At 48.1% G+C, this 17,305-nt stretch overlaps 1 protein-coding gene across 2 annotated transcripts in view; it reads right to left on the bottom strand.

The window, feature by feature from the left end:
- The window catches only part of arhgef7a (Rho guanine nucleotide exchange factor (GEF) 7a), a 40,016-nt gene extending 25,815 nt beyond the window's left edge, over positions 1 to 14,201 (bottom strand). The window contains exons 1-6 of one of the 2 annotated variants that reach the window (XM_065017233.1): positions 13,722 to 14,201; positions 11,919 to 12,002; positions 6,598 to 6,682; positions 4,636 to 4,769; positions 523 to 724; positions 311 to 399 (exon numbers count right to left, since the gene is read on the bottom strand). In XM_065017233.1, coding sequence (XP_064873305.1) covers positions 311 to 399; positions 523 to 724; positions 4,636 to 4,769; positions 6,598 to 6,682; positions 11,919 to 12,002; positions 13,722 to 13,886 — 759 coding nt within the window. In that variant the 5' untranslated portion in view covers positions 13,887 to 14,201. The remainder of the gene's footprint in view (positions 1 to 310; positions 400 to 522; positions 725 to 4,635; positions 4,770 to 6,597; positions 6,683 to 11,918; positions 12,003 to 13,721) is intronic. The other variant, XM_029649063.2, reaches the window with a different exon arrangement.
- Positions 14,202 to 17,305: the final 3,104 nt, after the last annotated feature.

Below are 17,305 nucleotides of genomic sequence, written 5' to 3'. Positions count from 1 at the left end.
AGTATAGCACGTATTTACTTGTTCTCTCTTCTCAGTAAACCAGAGCACTGAGATACATTCAAATGTCAGGAACACAGCACAACACACACACAGAACTAGGTCAAGCTATCTGGAGCGGCCAGGGCACCTCAGGCCTACAGCGTTAAGAGTAATGTCAAGCTTTAAAAAGCCAGGTTTTCTTTTATTGAGGATAGTTACAGCAGTATTGAGAGACACACGCAAACAGAAAGAGAGAGAGAGAAAGAGACAGAAAGGGAGAGAAAGAGACAGACAGACAGTGAGAGAAGTAAGTTGGATGACCAGGTCTTACCAGGTTGTAGTAGGTCTTGCTAATGGCCGTAGTGTCAACGCCTTTTGGGGGGCTCTTGAGGGTCCCAGATTTGGGGGACACTTGTTTGTCTCAGAGGGAGAGGGAGAAATTAGTTATTTCTCTCCATCAGACACTATCTTTTTCCTTCACGTCCTTTCTGATATTCCTGGGTTATGTGATGTCCAGTAGCAAGAATAATAAGGGATACCTACCACAGCCTTTGATCTCACGGACATAGTTGCTAGGGAACCAGCCGGTCTTGCCGTTGAAGTTCCCCTCCCACCAGCCGCCCTCCTCCTGGCGTGTCACATTGATGACATCCCCCTTGTTGAAGGACAGCTCGTCCTCATTGGTTTGTTCAAAGTTGAAGCGAGCCTTGACCAATAGCTGCGTCCCGCTGCCCTCAGACATGTCCTATAGGAGAGGTAGAGAGGTGAGGAGGGAGGTAGAGAGGGGGAGGTAGGGCAGTAGAGAGGGGAAGGTAGGTAGGTAGAGAGGTAGGGAGGTAGGGGTGGTAGAGAGGGGAGGTAGAGAGAGGGAGGTAGGTAGGGAGGCAGAGAGAGAGGTAGGGAGGCAGAGAGAGGGAGGTAGGGAGGCAGAGAGAGGGAGGTAGGGAGGCAGAGAGAGGGAGGTAGGGAGGCAGAGAGAGGGAGGTAGGTAGAGGTAGGGAGGTAGGGGAGGTAGAGAGGGGAGGTAGAGAAGGGAGGTAGAGAGGGGAGGTAGAGAAGGGGAGGTAGAGAGGTGAGGAGGGCGGTAGAGAAGGGGGAGAAGGGCGGTACAGAGGGGGAGGTAGGTAGGGAGGTAGGGAGGTAGAGAGGGGGAGGTAGGTAGGGAGGTAGGTAGGTAGAGAAGGGGAGGTAGGGAGGTAGAGAAGGGAGGTAGAGAAGGGGAGGTAGGGAGGTAGAGAAGGGACGAGAGAAGGGAGGTAGAGAAGGGAGGTAGAGAAGGGGAGGAAGGGAGGTAGAGAAGGGAGGTAGAGAAGGGGAGGAAGGGAGGTAGGGAGGTAGAGAAGGGATGTAGAGAAGGGGAGGTAGAGAGGTGAGGAGGGCGGTAGAGAAGGGGGAGGTAGGGCGGTAGAGAGGGGGAGGTAGAGAGGGGGGTAGGGTGGTAGAGAGGGGGAGGTAGAGAGGGGAGGTAGGGCGGTAGAGAGGGGGAGGTAGAGAGGTGAGGAGGGCGGTAGAGAGGGGGGAGGTAGAGAGGGGGTAGGGTGGTAGAGAGGGGGAGGTAGAGAGGGGGAGGTAGGGCGGTAGAGAGGGGGAGGTAGGGAGGTGAGGAGGGCGGTAGAGAGGGGGAGAAGGGAGAGGGTGAGGTAGGGCAGTAGAGCGGGGAGGTAGGGCGGTAGAGAGGGGGAGGTAGGGTGGTAGAGAGGGGAAGGTAGAGAGGGGGAGGTAGGGCGGTAGAGAGGGAGAGGTAGGAAGGCAGAGGGGGAGGTAGGGCGGTAGAGAGTGAGAGGTAGAGAGGGGGAGGTAGGGCGGTAGAGAGGGGAGGTAGGGAGGGGGAGGTAGGGTGGTAGAGAGGGGAGGTAGGGAGGGGGAGGTAGGGCGGTAGAGAGGGGGAGGTAGGAAGGCAGAGGGGGAGGTAGGGCAGTAGAGAGTGGGAGGTAGAGAGGGGGAGGTAGGGGCGGTAGAGAGGGGGAGGTAGGGAGGGGGAGGTAGGGGGGGGAGGTAGGGCGGTAGAGAGGGGAGGTAGGGCGGTAGAGAGGGGGAGGTAGGGAGGGGAGGTAGGGAGGGGGAGGTAGGGCGGTAGAGAGGGGGAGGTAGGGAGGTAGAGAAGGGAGGTAGAGAGGTGAGGAGGGCGGTAGAGAAGGGGGAGAAGGGCGGTACAGAGGGGGAGGTAGGTAGGGAGGTAGGGAGGTAGAGAGGGGAGGTAGGTAGGAGGAGGTAGGTAGGTAGAGAAGGGGAGGTAGGGAGGTAGATAGGTAGAGAAGGGGAGGTAGGGAGGTAGAGAAGGGAGGTAGAGAAGGGGAGGTAGGGAGGTAGAGAAGGGACGTAGAGAAGGGAGGTAGAGAAGGGGAGGAAGGGAGGTAGAGAAGGAGGTAGAGAAGGGGAGGAAGGGAGGTAGGGAGGTAGAGAAGGGACGAGAGAAGGGAGGTAGAGAGGTGAGGAGGGCGGTAGAGAAGGGGGAGGTAGGGTGGTAGAGAGGGGGAGGTAGAGAGGGGGAGGTAGGGCGGTAGAGAGGGGGAGGTAGAGAGGTGAGGAGGGCGGTAGAGAGGGGAGGTAGAGAGGGGGAGGTAGGGCGGTAGAGAGGGGGAGGTAGAGAGGTGAGGAGGGCGGTAGAGAAGGGGGAGAAGGGAGAGGGTGAGGTAGGGCAGTAGAGCGGGGGAGGTAGGGCGGTAGAGAGGGGGAGGTAGGGTGGTAGAGAGGGGAAGGTAGAGAGGGGGAGGTAGGGCGGTAGAGAGGGGAGGTAGGGAGGGGGAGGTAGGGAGGGGAGGTAGGGCGGTAGAGAGGGGGAGGTAGGGAGGTAGAGAAGGGGAGGTAGAGAGGTGAGGAGGGCGGTAGAGAAGGGGAGAAGGGCGGTACAGAGGGGAGGTAGGTAGGGAGGTAGGGAGGTAGAGAGGGGGAGGTAGGTAGGGAGGTAGGTAGGTAGAGAAGGGGAGGTAGGGAGGTAGATAGGTAGAGAAGGGGAGGTAGGGAGGTAGAGAAGGGAGGTAGAGAAGGGGAGGTAGGGAGGTAGAGAAGGGACGAGAGAAGGGAGGTAGAGAAGGGGAGGAAGGGAGGTAGAGAAGGGAGGTAGAGAAGGGGAGGAAGGGAGGTAGGGAGGTAGAGAAGGGACGTAGAGAAGGGGAGGTAGAGAGGTGAGGAGGGCGGTAGAGAAGGGGAGGTAGGGTGGTAGAGAGGGGGAGGTAGAGAGGGGAGGTAGGGCGGTAGAGAGGGGAGGTAGAGAGGTGAGGAGGGCGGTAGAGAGGGGGAGGTAGAGAGGGGGAGGTAGGGCGGTAGAGAGGGGGAGGTAGAGAGGTGAGGAGGGCGGTAGAGAAGGGGAGAAGGGAGAGGGTGAGGTAGGGCAGTAGAGCGGGGAGGTAGGGCGGTAGAGAGGGGGAGGTAGGGTGGTAGAGAGGGGAAGGTAGAGAGGGGGAGGTAGGGCGGTAGAGAGGGGGAGGTAGGGAGGGGGAGGTAGGGAGGGGGAGGTAGGGCGGTAGAGAGGGGAGGTAGGGAGGTAGAGAAGGGGAGGTAGAGAGGTGAGGAGGGCGGTAGAGAAGGGGAGAAGGGCGGTACAGAGGGGGAGGTAGGTAGGGAGGTAGGGAGGTAGAGAGGGGAGGTAGGTAGGGAGGTAGGTAGGTAGAGAAGGGGAGGTAGGGAGGTAGATAGGTAGAGAAGGGGAGGTAGGGAGGTAGAGAAGGGAGGTAGAGAAGGGGAGGTAGGGAGGTAGAGAAGGGACGTAGAGAAGGGAGGTAGAGAAGGGGAGGAAGGGAGGTAGAGAAGGGAGGTAGAGAAGGGGAGGAAGGGAGGTAGGGAGGTAGAGAAGGGACGTAGAGAAGGGGAGGTAGAGAGGTGAGGAGGGCGGTAGAGAAGGGGAGGTAGGGTGGTAGAGAGGGGGAGGTAGAGAGGGGGAGGTAGGGGCGGTAGAGAGGGGGAGGTAGAGAGGTGAGGAGGGCGGTAGAGAGGGGAGGTAGAGAGGGGGAGGTAGGGGCGGTAGAGAGGGGGGAGGTAGAGAGAGGTGAGGAGGGCGGTAGAGAAGGGGGAGAAGGGAGAGGGTGAGGTAGGGCAGTAGAGCGGGGGGAGGTAGGGCGGTAGAGAGGGGGAGGTAGGGTGGTAGAGAGGGGAAGGTAGAGAGGGGGAGGTAGGGCGGTAGAGAGGGGAGAGGTAGGAAGGCAGAGGGGGAGGTAGGGCAGGAGAGAGTGAGAGGTAGAGAGGGGAGGTAGGGCGGTAGAGAGGGGAGGTAGGGCGGTAGAGAGGGGGAGGTAGGGAGGGGAGGTAGGGCGGTAGAGGGGAGGTAGGAAGGCAGAGGGGGAGGTAGGGCAGTAGAGAGTGGGAGGTAGGGCGGTAGAGAGGGGGAGGTAGGGAGGGGGAGGTAGGGCGGTAGAGAGGGGAGGAGGGAGGGAGGTAGGGAGGGGGAGGTAGGGCGGTAGAGAGAGGGAGGTAGGGCGGTAGAGAGGGGGAGGTAGGGCGGTAGAGAGGGGAGGTAGGGAGGGGAGGTAGGGAGGGGAGGTAGGGCGGTAGGGAGGGGAGGTAGGGGCGGTAGAGAGGGGAGGTAGGGCGGTAGAGAGGGGGAGGTAGGGAGGCAGGTAGGGGGGGGGGGGTAGACATAGATGCACTTGGAGATACAGACATTTCAGAAGTTGTGCTTCAGCACTGAGGCTGCTTTGTGTGTATCTACGTGTTTCTCACCAGGCTGCGGAACTGGTTCTGAAGCAGCTTGGAGGATCGACCCAGTGATGACTGGGAGGCCAGAGACTCAAACGACTTGATCCGATAGGCTGACGAGTGACGGGCACAGACACTGTCACTGCCCACTCCAATGTCTACAGGTAAAGAATATAGCAGTTACATAGCATTCGGAAAGTATTCAGACCCTTTGACTTTTTCCAAAATGTTGTTATGTTCTAGCCTTATTCCAAAATGTATTAAATAAAAGGTTTTCCTAATCAATCTACACACAATACCCCATAACGACAAAGCAAAAACAGGTTTTTGGACATTTTTGCTAATTTATTACAAATAAAAACAAAAATACCTTATTTACATAAGTATTCAGACCCTTTGCTATGAGACTCTCATTTGAGTTCAGGTACATCCTGTTTCCATTGATCATCCTTGAGATGTTTCTACAACTTGATTGGAGTACACCTGTGGTAAATTCAATTGATTGGACATGATTTGTAAAGGCACACACCTGTCTATATGAGGTCCCACAATTGACAGTGCATGTCAGAGCAAAAACCAAGTCATACGGTCGAAGGAATTGTTCATAGAGCTCAGAGACAGGATTGTGTCAAGGCACAGAAAAAATTATGCAGCATTGAAGGTCACCAAGAACACACTGGCCTCCATCATTCTTAAATGGAAGAAATTTGGAACCACCAAGACTCTTCCAAGAGCTGGCCGCCCGGCCAAACTGAGCAATCGGTGGAGAAGGGCCTTGGTCAGGGAGGTGACCAAGAATCCGATGATCACTCTGACAGAACTCCAGAGTTCCTCTGTGGAGATGGAAGAACCTTCCAGAAGGACAACCATCTCTGCAGCACTCCACCAATCAAGCCTTTATGGTAGAGTGGCCAGACGGAAGCCCCTCCTCAGTAAAAGGCAAATGACAGCCTGCTTTGAGTTTGCCAAAAGGCACCTAAAGGAATCAGACAATGAGAAACAAGATGTTCTGGTCTGATGAAACTGTGGGGATGTTTTTCAGTGGCAGGAACTTAGGAGACTAGTCAGGATCGAGGGAAAGATGAACCGAAGCAAAGTACAGAGAGATACTTGATGAAAACCTGCTCCAGAGCACTGCGGACCTCCGACTTGGGTGAGGCTTTACCTTCCAACAGGATAACGACCCTGAGCACACAGCCAAGAGTGGCTTCGAGACAAGTCTTTGAATGTCCTTGAGCGGCCCAGCCAGAGCCCGGACTTGAACCCGATCGAACATCTCTGGTGAGACCTAAAAATAGCTGTGCAGCGACACTACATATCCAACCTGACAGAGCTTGAGAGGATCTGCAGAGAAGAATGGGAGAAACACCCCAAATACAGGTGTGCCAAGCTTGTAGCATCATACCCAAGATGACTTGAGGCTGTAATCGCTGCCAAAGGTGCTTCAACAAAGTACTGAGTAAAGGGTCTGAATACTTATGTAAATACGATTTCATTATTATTATTTTATTTTTTTACAAAAAAATCTAAAAAACTGTTTTTGCTTTGTCATTATGGGGTATTGTGTGTAGATTGATGAGGGGGGGGGATAATGTAATCCATTTTAGAATAAGGCTGAAATGTAACAAAATGTGGAAAAGTCAAGGGGTCTGAATACTTTCTGAAAGCACTGTATATACACACACACAATACACTGTATTTATACACACACAATACACTGTATATACACACACACACAATACACTGTATTTATACACACACAATACACTGTATATATACACACACACACACAATACACTGTATTTATACACACACAATACACTGTATATATATACACACAATACACTGTATATATACACACACAATACACTGTATTTATACACAAACACAATACACTGTATTTATACACACAATATAATAGTTATACTGAACACACATACTCACATGGGCTGCGGACATGCACACAAACACACACTTTCTACTAACCTGCAGTCACTTTGTTGAGAGCCACCAGACTGCTGAGTATCTTAGAGAAGTTCAGTCCTAGGAGCAGATCACTGGGCTCAAACAGCTGTGGGAGACGAGAAAAAGACACGTCAGTGTGTGTATCAGTGGAGGCTGGTGAGAGGATCTATAGGAGGACGGGCCCATTATAATGCTGGAATGGAATTCATGGAACGGAGTCAAATATGTGGTTTGCATGTGTTTGATACCGTTCCATTTATTCCATTCCAGCATTATAATGGGCCCGTCCTCCTATAGCTCCTCCCACCAGCCGCCACTGGTGTGTGTTTGTGTGCAAGTGTGTGTGCTTGCATGTATGCACATCATTCCTGTGTGTGACACTGTGTTAGTGCCAAAACTAGAATACGTGGAGACATGCCAAAAAGTCATGGGGGAAAAAATCACTAGTCAATTGGACAGCACTGGAGCTGGGTCATCACAATGCCAGCCACCGCCAATCAATAAAACTCATTTTCACTAGCATAGTAGCATACAGACAGCTTCACAAACTACTGTAAACCAAATGGCTTGTGGAAAACATCAGATGAGCAAAAATGTCCTGTGCAGCACAAGAAGAGGTAGTTGACTGGAGTAGAGTAGATCGTTTGGAGTTAATGTGCTTGTGGGGTGAATTAATGTAGTTTCATTCTCTCCCTGTAAAATGTCTGTTAATGTACGTCACTCTCTCCATCTCTCCCTCCCCTTCTATCTCTCCCTCCCTCCCCCTCCATCTCTCCCTCCCCTTCTATCTCTCCCTCCCACCTCCTCCATCTCTCCCTCCCCTTCTAACTCTCCCTCCCTCCCCTCCATCTCTCCCTCCCCTTCTATCTCTCCCGCCCTCCTCCTCCATCTCTCAATCTCCATCTCTCCCTCCCTCCTCCTCCATCTCTCCCTCCCTCCCCCTCCATCTATCTCTCCATCCCTCCCCCTCCCCCTCCTCCCCTCCCTCCCTCCCCCCATCCATCTCCCCTCCGCATCCATCTCTCCCTCTCTGTGCAGTGGTTATTGTCAGACCACTGAGGGGGAGTGACAGTCTATGCCCTGAGAGAATGTGTGTGTGTGTGTGTGTGTGTGTGTGTGTGTGTGTGTGTGTGTGTGTGTGTGTGTGTGTGTGTGTGTGTGTGTGTGTGTGTGTGTGTGTGTGTGTGTGTGTGTGTGTGTGTGTGTGGCCTGCACTGTGCTATTTCCAGAGTTCCAGTCCCATAGAGGTACATATTACATACAAACATTTAATGATTGTGTGAAGGTTTTGGATGTCAAATAATATGTGCAGAAAAACATGAATGTGACACACCTCACAATTTGCTCCAATATGGTTTATTGACACAATGTTTCAATCATTAGGGCTTAACCAGAGCTGAGCGTACAAGGACTGGTTTCACTGTGGCCCTTCCACCCCAGCCCTGACATGATAGATGCAGTAGGTGAAATCAGGAGTGCCGCTATATGGCTTTAACTTATCCAGAATATCAGATCAGTGGCCACTCCAATGGAGGGAGGAAGGGTGCATTTCAAAAGTGATCTAAACTGGATCGATGACTACAAGGAGTGTGGAAACTCTTAGGGTCACTTCCTGTTGTCAACAGGTCAGGGGTGAAGGGTCAGCTAACTGCTGCACAGAGTGTGTGACATGGCTCCAAACAGTCTGAAGAAAACAAAACAAAAAACATTTACTTGAAGAAGAGTGAAGATGCAAAGTTTGGTAACAGAATGACAGTTTGTGCTGATAGTCATTCTGTTAACAAATATTGCCTCAGCACTGTTCGTCATGTAAATGTGTTTTTGAAAGGGTTTCTGTGGAAAATGTTCAAAGTAGTCATTGTGCATAGTTGTGTGGTTTGTTTAGCAATCAGTGTTTTTTGTTTGGCATACATTTTAAAGTGACAAATCTGAGTCTCAGCATCACTGTTACTGTGGAATTGCCAATAGAATAATCCCAAGAAAACAACATAAACACGCACACATACCAAACAGTATACAATCATCTGCCAAACACACACCCATCAGAAGCAGGTCGGGGCTTAAAAAGTGCTGGCAGACCAACGTATGGGTACGTACACACGCACGCACACACACCCCTAATCTCCTGCCCAATGCAGCTAGCTGTTCTGTGAGCCAGCAGTAATTTGGGGTCTGGAGAGGGTCTATGATGTCTGGCCATGTCCTACACTGTTATAATCCAGCTCCCTGTATGTTACACAAACACACGGCTCGCTCTCCTCCCCAAAGCAGCTTATAGGGAAACAGGTTTACGGTATGAGGGGCATGGAGGGCTGCTGTGAGGATTTCAAGGTCTGTCTATCTGCACACCTGGGAAGCTTAGTTATCCCAAAAACACCCCATGACTCGGAGAGAGGGAGACGAGCAGTCCACGTCGCAGAGATTGGAATCAGTCCAAACTCAAACATTAATTTACTGCACCAGTGTTTTCCAAGCCTGGTCCTGGGGATCCAAACGGGTACACATTTGAGTTTTTGCTCCAGCTCTCAGACACCTGATTCAACTAAGCAACTCATCAAGCCATTGATGAATAGCATCATGGTGCTAGGGCAAAAACAAAACAGTGCACCACTTTGGGTCCCCCGGACCAGGCTGATCGAGATGTTTAGCATCTCTATTACAATGTTATTCTGTCTCAACATAAGTGTTGTCATACTTCGTTGGTGATATACCTATTCAAATAAAGGCTTTTTCAAATCAATAACACCTACTCAGCACTAGTAGGTACTGGTACCCTGTGTATACAGCCAGGTTATCATTAACTCAGTACTGGTACCCTGTGTATACAGCCAGGTTATCATTAACTCAGTACTGGTACCCTGTGTATACAGCCAGGTTATCATTAACTCAGTACTGGTACCCTGTGTATACAGCCAGGTTATCATTAACTCAGTACTGGTACCCTATGTATACAGCCAGGTTATCATTAACTCAGTACTGGTACCCTGTGTATACAGCCAGGTTATCATTAACTCAGTACTGGTACCCTGTGTATACAGCCAGGTTATCATTAACTCAGTACTGGTACCCTGTGTATACAGCCAGGTTATCATTAACTCAGTACTGGTACCCTGTGTATACAGCCAGGTTATCATTAACTCAGTACTGGTACCCTGTGTATACAGCCAGGTTATCATTAACTCAGTACTGGTACCCTGTGTATACAGCCAGGTTATCATTAACTCAGTACTGGTACCCTGTGTATACAGCCAGGTTATCATTAACTCAGTACTGGTACCCTGTGTATACAGCCAGGTTATCATTAACTCAGTACTGGTACCCTGTGTATATAGCCAAGTGATGGTTAATCATTGTGTATTTATTCCTTGTGTTATTAGTTTTCTTTGTGTTATTAGTTTTCTATCTTTTTCTCTCTGCATTGTTGGGAAGGGCCCAAAAGAAAGAATTTAACTTTTAGTCTACACTTGTTGTTTACTAAGCATGTGACAAACAACATTTGATTTGATTTATGAAATTCTTATCCAAGAAGAGAAGGCTGTGTGTTCAACATTCAACATTCAACACCAAGCACAAGAACGCCATTAACAAAATCATATTCAGACCCCTTTATTCTACAGTTCTCTCTCTCTCTCTCTCTCTCTCTCTCTCTCTCTCTCTCTCTCTCTCTCTCTCGGTCTCTCTCTCTCTGTCTCTCTCTCTCTCTGTCTCTATTTCTCTCTCTCTCTCTCTCTGTCTCTCTCTCTCTCTCTCTCTCTCTCTCTCTCTCTCTCTGTCTCTCTCTCTCTCTCTCTCTCTCTCTCTCTCTCTCTCTCTCTCGGTCTCTATTTCTCTCCCATCTCCTTCTCTCCTGCAGACTCTGTGAGGAAAGTCAATAGTGAAGATCGAACAGTGAGCTGTATTGTCCAGACTGGGTGGGTTCAATGACTCCTCTATGCACTGACACAGTACCAAACTCTCTCTCTCTCTCGCTCTGTGTGTCTGTGTGTGATAGCCATTGCCCTCTAACCACAGATCTAGAATCTGACTGTTCACCCTAATCATTATTCGTATTCATTATTATTATTATTAATCGTAGCACGCGCTCCAGCAGGTATATCTCACTGGTCACCCCCAAAGCCAATTCCTCCTTTGGTCGTCTTTCCTTCCAGTTCTCTGCTGCCCATGACTGGAACGAATTGCCAAAATCTCTGAAGCTGGAGACTCACATCTCCCTCACTAGCTTTAAGCACCAGCTGTCAGAGCAGCTTACAGATCACTGCACCTGTACATAGCCCATCTGTAAACAGCCCATCTATCTATCTACCTCATCCCCATACTGGTATTTATTTATTTATCTTGCTCCTTTGCACCCCAGTATCTCTACCTGCACATTCATCTTCTGCCGATCTACCATTCCAGTGTTTAATTGCTATATTGTAATTACTTCGCCACCATGGCCTATTTATTTCCTTGCCTCATTTGCACTCACTGTATATAGACTTTTTGTTTTATTTTGTTCTACTGTATTATTGACTGTATGCTTTGTTTATTCCATGTGTAACTCTGTGTTGTTGTATGTGTAGAATTGCTATGCTTTATCTTGACCAGGTCGCAGCTGCTAATGAGAACTTGTTCTCAACTAGCCTACCTGGTTAAAGAAAGGTGAAATAAATAAAAAATAAAAAATGATTGTCAAAGTCTTTGATATAACAGTTGACACAAACAGCATTGGCTGCTGCTGTATGAGAAAATACCAAAACATCCCAATAAAAAGAAGACTACACCTTCTGACAGCTCTGGGTGGATTCATTGACCAAGTGTAGCCTAATTCTCGCTTGCGGGTATCTGGATAACTAGCTGGTGTTTCCAAATCTGGAATGGGGGACACAAGCGCAACGTCATGCACGTAGGCTATGGGGGCTAGCGAAGAAAGACGACGAATTACATAATGGAAAAGCATCCGTCTGATAACCTGGGCCAGACCGTTTAACAAAGTGTATACATTAACTAGCTATCTGCACTTGCAGCCTACAAGATAGTGTTACATTGTTACAGTTTTAAACGACTGCACCCAAATAATTGCAGCGTGACTGTTACAATGTTGCGATTGTGGATGTGCCATTTTCAGTGCAGGCGACAAACAAGGCAGCCTCACACCCGGCGATGGGTGATTGTTCTCGGCTCAGAGTCCAGCCTCCTCCCACTGCCAGTAGGCCTATCCCTCCGTCCACTTCGTGGCCCCATTGTTTATTGTGTCACATTGGAAATGTGTAAGATTTTACGTAGGTTCTTTATCTTTCTTATTAAATGTTGGATGCATGTTTGGAGTGTTTGTGGGGTTATTTATTTTATGGAGAACTTACCTCTACGCGAAACGAAGTGCAGCCTTTGAGAAACTCCTTTATGTTGCTCAAGCACTCGCCGTCGTTCTTCGGTTCTTGGTAGATCTGGGATAACAAAAATGCCTATGAGAAACACGAATTTCGATCAAAATGATTTTTTCCCCCATAGCCTAGCTACTTGGAAGTCTTATGCGCGTTTTGATTCAGAGTAGAAGCCAGCATTCCCTCTCCTTGGCTTGCTTCTACAATACAGCCACAGATTATCTAGCAGGGAAGTAGGCATTGGATTGAGGGAAATGACGTTGGCGAATGGGAGCTGTGAGAAACAACACAGCAGCATTGAGGGGAGGACGCTAGCAACTCCTCTGAACAGAGAGGCGGGATGGATCAAATTTATCAAAACAGAAACGATATCAAAGAACGGGTGGGAAATAAATAAATAAGTGACACTAAGCACAATGCCAATGTGAATGGGTGTAACACGGCCTCTGAATCTAGAAGGAGAGATCTGACGACACACCTTTTATTACCAGTCTATAACCATAGGCTAAATGAACTACCCGTGAGATATACAACAATAGATACACATTGGACGCTGGTTGAGGCTGGACATATAGATACTATACCAGAGTAATTACCAGTTAAATGGCCTGTAGCCTATCAGTCTAGCCTATGCAGTTAGAATATAATAGGATATAGAACATAATAAAATAGTAACTTCATTTTTCCTAGAGGGAAGACGTGCTACTGTTCGGTATTTTCTTAGACTACAGGACACTGAGATATCACGCTTCCTCCTCCTTTCTACTTGTGGCCAGTAGCTCATCATCAGGTGGTCACCATGGGCATATTTCAATAGCCTACTCTATCAGACCATAAGAACAGAATCAACGGTTGGTCAGAATCCTGGTTAGATTAGGCTATAGGTGATGTTCTCCTGTAAGGTGATGGAAGTGTATCTATCTTCCAGCACTAGGCTAGTTTGTTGTCAGAGAGGCATTTAAGATGAAGAACGCCAGGGAACGCCCAAACTGTCTGAAACCACACAGGATTTGGGGTACACAATATATAACAAGGCTAAAGTCACTGGGGGTTTTGGTGTTGACAGACATACATTACAAATACCGCACTGTTGCTTTAAATGTGGAGAGGGTCTCTCTCTCTCTCTCTTTTCTGTGAGCGTTTGCGGTCAATGGCGGCCCACTCTTGTGGTGTACCCTCATACATCCCCACTAGCTGGTGATCCGGATTATGTGTCAAACATAGCCTACATATAAACCATAGGCTATAGGCCTATAGATCATGTGCATTCACGTACTACCGCGTAATGCGCTTTGGATTCCAATCTCACAACGCATCTGCATCTGCTATATGTGGCCTTTTCTGTTGCCTGTCTCCAGGAAAAACGAAAATCCAATGGCTACACAATTCCCAAACCATAGAGCTCATACATTTAAGAGTTTGTTTGACAACAACACAAAATGCGTCTCGTCGTTTGTCTTGGTTTAAGAATATACAAAGGCTGCTAATAATTGCGCACAGAATAGATCGTCGTGACTCGCATCTGCCACAGCGAACGGTCTGGTCTGTGTCTGTTTAAACCTATCACACGCTTGAGTGTAGGCCTACTGACATATGTGCAACCATTTGTAGCTGTTTTTAGGAACAATAACCTACGCTCTCGTGACCTACAAATTAATCTCTTAATGGGCCAGCGGGCCACGAGAAGCGAGATAAACCGCGTTATGTCACGGTTCTTGCCGCATAGACGGGCCGATGAAGCTGGAGGCAAGAGGGGAAGACAAGCGGCAGTTCTGTCCTTACTTTGTCCATGGAGCCCGGGCTCAGCCGCTCCAGCAGTCTGCACAAGACCACCCCATCTTTGAGGGAGGTCTGTAAAAATGCCTCTGGATCCGATATAGTCTTTTTCGGAGACTCCAGCACCCCGAGTGTGATCAGCCAAGTGACCGTCTGCTCCGCGGAATTCATGGCCTCAGTCTCGGAGGAAAATCCAACGAAGCGGCAGGTTTTTGCGTATTTCAATAGCTACCCCTGGTACGCAATCATCTGGGGCGTTAAAACAAAAACATTATCATTCCATACATGAGAGCTTTGTGGGAGGACTGTAACCGCGAAAGATCCCTCCTTTCTTTTCTTTATTGTCTCTACCGGGTGGATTTGGATGATGCTCGGTTTGTGAAAATTACAGCGGGTCTGTTCCACGGGTCGTTTACTCTCTTGTGTGTGGTGTTTTTTTCTCCTGCTCCAACCTGGCAAGCTGTCAGATGCAGTTCACTGTGATGCGCTCGAGCAGCAGACTGCATATGCGCATCGCTGCCGCCAGCCCAGCCACTCATCCGACAGCAGATGACATCACAGCAACAAGGACAGAAGCTAGTCCAACCAGTTGTTGGCGGGGACATTTTTGTCTGAATAGCTCGGCATGGCTTTGCATAGCAGCAGCATTATCCCTTTATCACACTGTATATGTGTTTTGGAGAGGGAAGGAGAAAGCAAAGTCGATGGCTTACAATGTATGTCGCCTGCTACTTGACTGCTGCGTTTAGACGGGTCTTATCGTCGGTGTCTGATGTAGGAGGACTAGTTAGGCTGGATTCATATTCCAATGGAACTAACCAGCAGTATCAAAGTTGTGACCCTTTACATGGGACCATTTTGACGATTTACAAAATAATTCCCCATGAAGACTATTAATATCGGTGAATTAAGAATGGATAAATGTTTTCTGAATTTCCCATTGTACCGGTCTACTAAACTAAAGCCATTGTCAGAATCTCCTATCCCACTAGCCTAGTTGGAGAGCAGTGGTTGGACTCTCCTTCAGTTCACATATTGTCCACACGGTGGTGCTCCTTAGCCTCTCTGCGCAATTTTGTAAATTTATTTTTTATTTAACCTTTATTTAACTGTCTGTCCCTCTTTCTCTCTCTGTCTATCTCTCTCTAACGCTCATGGCCGATCACCTACCTGGAGGAATCTGGAATCCCTGAGGGTCTCCATGGATACCGCTGGAAGCTGTCCTAGTCTGTCGATCTCTCTGGAGCACTGTGTGTGGTTAGGAGGTTGGACTCCTAAGGCCCAGGTGTTTATCATGGTGTCTAAACAGGCATTGTTGAGGGACACACCAGAGTCTCTAAGGTCCTGTCACCACCAGCCTGTTACTGTGGAGACTGCCCCAGGTCTCTCTCTCTCTATTGACATCTCTCTAACATCCTCTCTTTCTTTCCCTCCATGTCTTCTCACTCCCTATCCTCCACTTCTGTCATTTCCTCTTTGCCTATTACATTTTCCACACTGTTTTTCCAAGAGCTCTCTCTAAAAAAAACGTTTTATAATATTTTATTGACTTTATTTACAACATTTTTTAGTTGAATTTGAACATTGTAAGTATTCCAGTGGTATAACATGTTATTAAAGCTCCTGTATGTGGACGGGAGGGAAACAGTCAGGGTCTCATGACAGTGTGTGTGTGTGTGTGTGTGTGTGTGTGAGAGAGAGAGAGAGAGAGAGAGAGAGACAGTAATAAGAGTGTGTTCATGGCCAGTTCATAAAGGACCAGCAGAATTCACATCAGGGGAGGTCTCATTAGTACTAGGGGAAACAGAAGAGAACAGAGAGAGAGAGAGAGACGAAATGAGAGCTGAGAGAAGAGCTTCAGTAACATCTGGAACACCTGCTGTGGGCAGACCAGGAGGAAAGAACAGACACTCAGCAACATAAATATGAGCTACTAACATGTCACACACTGAAACACCATACGGCCTGTTACTAATGATCCTGTCACGGCTCAAGTATGTGTGTGTGTGTGTGTGTGTGAGAGAGAGTGAAAGAGAGAGTAAATGAGAGAGAGAGCAATAATAGTGTGTGTTCTTTATCTCCCCCTCTCTTTATCTCCCCATCTCTTTATCTCCCCTCTCTTTATCTCCCCCTCTCTTTATCTCCCCTCTCTTTATCTCCCCCTCTCTTTATCTCCCCTCTCTTTATCTCGCCCTCTCTTTATCTCCCCCTCTCTTGATCTCCCCCTCTCTTTATCTCACCCTCTCTTTATCTCGCCCTCTCTTTATCTCGCCCTCTCTTTATCTCCCCTCTCTTTATCTCCCCTCTCTTTATCTCACCTCCCTGGAAGAAGAAGAATATGTAAACAGCTCTTTATTGATTACTTTTACTATTTTATAACCAACTTCCACATGATTTAACATAATGCAGACATTTGCCTGTGATTCATTGCTATTGTGTTGGAGAGATACTAACTTAATAACTTACAGTACGAGCTTCTGATATACACACATAATAACACACACACACATGTGCATACACGCACACACACACTGCCACCTCCTCCAATTTCCCATAGTGCTATATCTCACCCAGTGAAAGGGTCTACTTGACCTCTCTGTCATCCTCCATGTCCACAGGGAACAGAGAAGCCACATCTGGACCACAATCAGACATACGCACGTATGCACACACAGACACACACACACACACAAACACCAGGGCCTGCCCATGGTCTGATAAACGTAAACAGGTCACCATGGGTATATTAGCAGTGCAGTCTCTGAGGGGTTCAACCAAAACTCAACCACATTGAACCAGGAGAGGCGAGACACATCCCGGTGAAGCTAGTGGCTTCCTCCTCATTGTAGAGAAGGAGCTTCCCTTTAACCACTGGTTATAAGCAAATGGTATATGTATTTCTATACTATGTTATACTATATTACTATACTATACTACTATACTACTATACCATTATACTACTATACTATTATACTACACTGTACTGTACTACTATAATGTATTACTATACGACTTTACTTTACTAGAAACACAAATTATATGCACATATACTATATTATACACATATGTATGTTTCGTACACATATAAACACACATGTATTATTTCTGTCAATGTTTGATGTTTTTTACCAGACTGTTCAGTTCAATTCTGTCTTTTTCCTAGTGTCATAATTTCCCCAACAATGTTGAATCCCTTTGCAACTGCAGTTCGTGACACCCTTTGTAATCCAGTGGAGGCTGGTGAGGGGAGGACGGCTCATAATAATGTCTGGAATGGAGCAAATGGAATGGTGTCAAACACATGGAAACCATCTATTTGAGTTATTTGATTCCATTCCACTTATTCCACTCCATCCACTACCATGAGCCCGTCCTCCCCAATTAAAGTTTCACCAACCTCCTGTGATTCTCTCGGAGTGAACATCTGAGTGAAAATACTCAAATGAATGAGAGCCGAATAAGCAAATACAGTATCTGTGTTTCTGACATAGGTTAGTTGTTATTAGTTTATAGATGTGATCAGTGACACCTGTCTGTCTGTCTCAATGGTTGAGCAGGACAGTTTGCCATCAAAAGCAACACTTATACTG

Source organism: Oncorhynchus nerka, linkage group LG1 (genome assembly GCF_034236695.1).
Source record: "Oncorhynchus nerka isolate Pitt River linkage group LG1, Oner_Uvic_2.0, whole genome shotgun sequence".
NCBI lineage: Eukaryota > Metazoa > Chordata > Actinopteri > Salmoniformes > Salmonidae > Oncorhynchus > Oncorhynchus nerka.
Note: the sequence above shows the minus strand (reverse complement) of the source record. Positions and strands in the feature narration are given on the sequence as shown.